Below are 6,000 nucleotides of genomic sequence, written 5' to 3'. Positions count from 1 at the left end.
CTCACATTTATTGAACTGCTACAGAAGGAAATCATTAAAATATTTAATGTATAAATCTAAGGTTGCCTCCTAGGTCCAGCTGGATTTAAATGACACTTTTTTTTTCATTTTTATAATTAGTAGAAATATTTTATTGTAAAGGCTGAAGAATATACTAAAATGCTTGGTTTTGTGACATCTGATTTTCCAACTGTAAGTTATTAGCACTTAGGAAAAAAGCAATCACTTAAAATAAAAGTATAAAGCCTATGTTTAAAACATGGCCTTTATTAATACTGCCCACTGAGCTCCATTTTTATTTTACATTGAAATACTTCTGCTTTGCAAAGAAAAGACAGAAAAGTGCATTTTACAAGAGTACTTTTTTTGTTTTTAATTCTCTGAGAAAATGGAATCTGAATCACAAGTTCACAATGTGGTAAAATGAAATTAAGAAACAATGATTTCAGTAATGCTATGCCATCACTAGTGTTTAGCTCTGACTTCTTGTAAATCAGATCCTGATATACAGTCTAGAGCATCTAGGTTATTATTCTACAGCATATTAAACACAGAAAAGGAGGTTTAAAAAAAAAACCCCTTTCAATGTACAAACATGAATTTAAAAATTGCTTTTAAAAAATCACCTTTTTACATAATGTATATGCAAAACTGCTTTAAATACATGATTTTGGAAGAATTATTTACAAAATGTATCAGTCTGTGGAACAATTCACAGACAAAGCATACATAGTTGCTTTACTTAGTTGTTGCATCTCAACTTTGGGAGATATAAATTCATTCGGCAGTATAGCAAACATAAAAACTGTGACAAAGTATCTTAAGGGCAACCAAAAATTTGATCCTCAAAACAGTTTAAATACTAGGACTGCCAAAGTTTCTAAACAAGGACATACTTTAATGATCCAGATGCCCATTTATAGTTCTATACTGTTTGACGGACTGAGACAGACTCCCTTTAACACAGGCAAGGCTGCAGGATGCAACCTCCTGTAAAAAGGACAGCTGAGAGCTATTGTCATCCAAAGAGTGAATTAACCTAGAATTTTCTTTTTTTCAATTTTATTAATATTTTAAAAAATACATAAAAATACAACATCCAATGTCTGAATAAATATATTTAACAAGTTGCAAGATAATACCTTATTTTACACAAAATTTTCAGCTTTAGAAATCTTGTTAAATAACTTCATTGTTGTTATATATTTCATTTTTGTCTTTTTGTAACAAAATAAAAACTCTGAAATTACATAGAAAAAAGACAAAATATTTTTGTCAAGGGATAAGATAGTCCACTGAAAACTTATTCACAATTCCACTGTAAACATTAATAAACATTAAAATATTTGCATAATTGTGTGCTCAAAAATCCTATAAAAAGTGGAAGACTTATTACAACTGTAGTTTTCAGTCAACTACACTTCCTTTCACAATTTATTTTGTCCCATTTACACCTTTAATCCTGGGCACACTGCTGAACATATACTTTGGCAGTTCTAAATAGCAAGTGCTTCCACAAAAATAAAAAAAACAACAATAATGAAAAAAACACAACATAAACCCCCTACTCACCAAGTGTTCAAATACATCTTAGTGAAAGTGCAGCAGTAACTATTCAGCTGGGTAATATTTTGATGTTTATCATGTGCACTTGCTTGTCTATGATTTCTATAACACCTGAAAGCTTTATTATACAAATTCAAATTTGCTAAGTGCCCTTTGTTCTATATCACAACAAATGAAAAAAAAAGTAAAGAGGAAAAATTATGACAAATATGGCAGGCTGCTTAACCTTCACTTATTAATCAGCTTATTTTTTGCAACAAGAAAAAAGAAGAGAGAGGGGAATAGATACAATCCGGCCTGGAAAAGTATACAGGATATACTTAGCAATGTCAAACCAGTTGAGTGCTTTCTGTGGTTGTAATTCAGGGTCTGGGGATTTATGTCCATGGCAGCAAACTGCTGGGAAGGTAGAGAAAATGTTTATCACCTGCATTCTACAGCAAGTACATTTTGTGGGGGAGATGATGATGAAGGACTCATTCCAGTGTCTGATGAAGCAGATGACATGGAGGCTCCCGCATGAGACACTGTGGAATCAAAACAACTATGTTAGATCCAAAAACTGTTACACAAAGATACCTGGCTAACAGCAAATTAGAAATAAAATTCTTCTTAACATTATTCACCTTAATCACAGGCCTCTTATATGTCACATGAAGGAGTAACAAATTGTCAGCAAAAATTTTGTTTGGCTCAATTAAGTAGAGTTAGTCTTTGGTCAGTTAAGTACTACTCAACACTTTAAAAGACATCATAAAATATAAGGATTAAAGAGACAAAAACTCTTAAACCTCTAGTTGGGGGATCCCCTAAAGGAACTTAGCTCAATCAGAAACAAGGTCAACCTGAGATAAACACAGAACCATAGGGAATTTCTGCTTTATCTATGGGTCATAGGACCATAAAAGAATTAACTTAACTCAGAGGATTTCCTCTGACAGGTATCAGAATCATGGAGATCAGGACGGAAGTAAAGTGTGATAAGCAAAAAGTCCTCAAATGGTTTTAATGTAATTTTCTCCAGGAGGACATAACACAGATTAGGGATCAGTACTTTGAGCATTAGATGTTTTGCCACTTTTTAAGTTCTTTGCTTTTATCTTCTCTTTCCTTGCAAAACTCTTGTCTTCTGCCAATCTTTCCCTGATTGTTCCTATTTTATTTGAAGTTTTAATTTTTGTTTATTTAAGTATCATTACAACTTCTGGGGCTCAAGCGACACTCCCGCATCAGCCTTCCAAGTAGCTGAGACTATGGGTGCACGCCACTGCACCCAGCTAAATTTTTAATTTTTTGTAGAGACGGGATTTTGCTATGTTGCCCAGGCTGGTCTCCAATTCCTGGGCTCAAGCCATCCTCCTGCTCCAGCCTCCTAAATGCTGGAATTATAAGCATGAGCCCCATGCCCAGGCAACAAATTCTTATATATATGCCAGAAACCACTCAAATCTCAGTTTAATAACTCATTATGAAAACCTAAGCAAATAAAAATGGAGAAAAGACTATAATAAGCTGGGCATGTTGGCTCATGCCTATAATCTCAGTACTTTAGGAGGCCAAAGCAAGAGGACTGCTTTAGAACAGGGGTTCGAGACCAGCCTGAACCACATAGTGAGAATGTGTCTCTACAAAAAAAACTAAAAAGTTAGCTGGGTGTGGTGGCAGGCAACAGTGGTCCAGGCACCCGTGATACCAGTAACTTGGGAGGCTGAGGTGGTAGGGTCGCTTGAGCCCAGGAGTCTGATGCTGCAGTAAGCAGTGATCACGCCACTGCACTCCAGTCTGGGTGACAGACTGTCCCCCTGCCCCCCAAAAAAAGATGGTAATAAAAAAATCTTTTTGGCCGGGCGCTGTGGCTCACGCCTGTAATCCCAACACTTTGGGAGGTCGAGGTGGGTGGATTACTAGGGGTCAGGAGTTGGAGACCAGCCTGGTCAACATGGTGAAACCCCATCTCTACTAAAAATACAAAAATTACCCAGGCATGGTAGCAGGCACCTGTAATCCCAGCTACTCGGGAGGCTGAGGCAGGAGAATGGCTTGAACCCAGGAGGTGGAGGTTGCAGTGAGCCAAGATCGTGCCATTGCACTCCAGCCTGGGCGACAAGAGTGAAACTCTGTCTCAAAAAAAAAAAAAAAAAAAAAAATTCTAATTGTCTGAAATGTATGTCACCTTTAGGAAACTGACCCCAGAGCAGTGGTGGGTTCTCTGAAGAAATTTTAATTTGCTAATTTGTTCTTTTCTTCTTTTGATATTCAAAAGTTCTGTAAATACATCTTGGTATTTACAGCTTTTAAAAGAAAAGGATGAACATGAGAGTCTGATCTCTTTCCATTTGCTCCACCCTGTTCCTATTTGTAGGAATTAAAAACTGCTGGACTTGGAGCACAATGGTCAAGACCACACATGACAGGTCACTCTACCACAAAGTCATCCTCTAAATCTCTACTAGAGGCAGAAAACTTCTCTCAACATGATGAACTCTATCAGGTAATTTACCTTTTATTTGTTTTTTAAGAGATATCCCTTCTGGAGCTTTCCCCTCCTGTTCCATCCTACTTCTGGAATAGTTGCTTTCTAGGTCTGCTATGCAGTGGTCATCCTACAGCTTCCACTCACCATCACCTTCAGATATTCCTTCTCTATTTTCCTACGTAGGATTCCTTGTTTGCCAGATCCCATGTCTTCTTAGCTTGGCTTCTAGTGTCTAGTACTACCACTGAGAAATCAGATGTAAGACTCTTGATGCTGTTCTGAGATCCATTTCTTTTTATATATGTATCTTTATATGGTAAATTTTTCGAATCTACTTTTTGTTTTTTTTGAGGCAGAGTCTCACTCTGTCACCCAGGCTGGAGTGCACTGGCGCGATCTCGGCGCTCACAGCAGACTCTGCTTCCGGGTTCAAGTGAGTCTCAAACCTCAGCCTCCTGAGTGGCTGGGATTACAGGCATCTGCCACCACGCCTGGCTGACTTTTGTAGTTTTAGTAGAGATGGGGTTTTGTCATGTTGGCCAGGTTGGTCTTAAACTCCCGGCCTCCAGTGATCTACCTGCCTCTGCCTCCCAAAATGCTGGGATTACAGGCATGAGCCACTGTGCCAGGCCTAGAATCTACTCTTTATCCACAGGATTCTGAAATTTCATATGCTTTGGTGATTTTCACCCCCATTATTTATAGAGGGCACAGTGAGTCCTTTCAGTTTTCTGACTCACATCCTTCAGTTCTAGAATTTTAAAACTATTTCTCTGATGACAACTTCCTCCTGTTTATTCAACTCTCCTTCTAGAAATCCTATGATTCAGAAGTTGGAGCTCCTCACCAATTTCCATATTTCTATTATTTCTTCTCTCCTATTGTCTTTTTGACCCTCTAGTGGAATTTCTTCGGCTTTACTGCCTTATTAATTTTTCTAAATTCCTGCTATCATATTTTAAAGATATCCTTCTTGTTCTCTCAATTTTTAAAATAGTTACTATGCTTTTGTTTCAAGGTAGCAGTATCTTTCCCTTTACCTCTGGATACAAATCGAATATCCCTAATCCCAAAATCCAAAATCTGAAACTTTTGAGCATCAATGTGATGCCACAAGTGGAAAATTCCACACATAAGCACTTACCACAAACTTTGTTTCATGCACAAAATTATTTAAAGTATTACATAAAATTACCTTCAGGCTATGTGTATAAAGTGTCTATGAAACATAAATGAATTTTGTGTTTAGACCTGGGTCCCATCACCAAGATATTTCATTATGTACAAATATTCCAAAATCTGAAAAAATAAAAAACCCAGACACTTCTAGACCCAAGTATTTCAAATAAAGGATACTCAACTTGGATTAACTATTAAGAATAGTTGTGCGTGTTTTTTTTTTTAAATATGGTATATTATCTGTTTTTTTCCAGTTCCTTTTTTTTAACTTTGGCTTCTGCCTTTATGTAGGGGTTTTCCTCAAATGTCTGGTCATGTGGCTTCCATATTTAACATTAAAAAGCTGACTGAAAGCTGTGTATGAGCATCAGGGCTTTTAAATATGGACAGTACACATGTAGTGATTGGCAAGGATCTTGATTTTTGTTTCAGGAACATCCAAATAGTAGGTAACTTTTCTTGGGCTGGTCATTTTCTTTAGAAGAATCTTCCAGTCTCCTCCCAGGACTAAGCATAAGCTTGTCTGCCAGCTTTCAGGAAGCCAAGAGGACTAGGCCTCTTCTAACGAAGAGGCACAGCAATCTAACTATTCAGTATGCAAACTTTCACTCCATCCACTATTTTGGCTTAGCACTTAATCATTACCCTCAGCTGTGGCTGGTGCCCCCAAGTCTACAAGCCTACTGATTTCCTCATTCTCTGTTAAGTTAATCTATTTTCTGCTTGAGTTGGGGGTGAGGTAGACTTGCTTCACTGATGGGAAGAGGAGATCCAATTTC

At 37.3% G+C, this 6,000-nt stretch overlaps 1 protein-coding gene across 4 annotated transcripts in view; it reads right to left on the bottom strand.

Moving 5' to 3' along the window:
- Positions 1-247: 247 nt before the first annotated feature.
- ARID4A (AT-rich interaction domain 4A) overlaps positions 248-6,000 on the bottom strand; it is a 75,262-nt gene continuing 69,509 nt past the window's right edge. For all 4 annotated transcript variants that reach the window (XM_025393059.1, XM_025393061.1, XM_025393062.1 and 1 more), the window contains one exon: positions 248-2,093. In XM_025393059.1, the coding sequence (XP_025248844.1) occupies positions 1,990-2,093 (104 nt within the window). In that variant the 3' untranslated portion in view covers positions 248-1,989. The remainder of the gene's footprint in view (positions 2,094-6,000) is intronic.

This window comes from Theropithecus gelada, chromosome 7b (assembly GCF_003255815.1).
Source record: "Theropithecus gelada isolate Dixy chromosome 7b, Tgel_1.0, whole genome shotgun sequence".
NCBI classification, from domain to species: Eukaryota; Metazoa; Chordata; class Mammalia; order Primates; family Cercopithecidae; genus Theropithecus; species Theropithecus gelada.
Note: the sequence above shows the minus strand (reverse complement) of the source record. Positions and strands in the feature narration are given on the sequence as shown.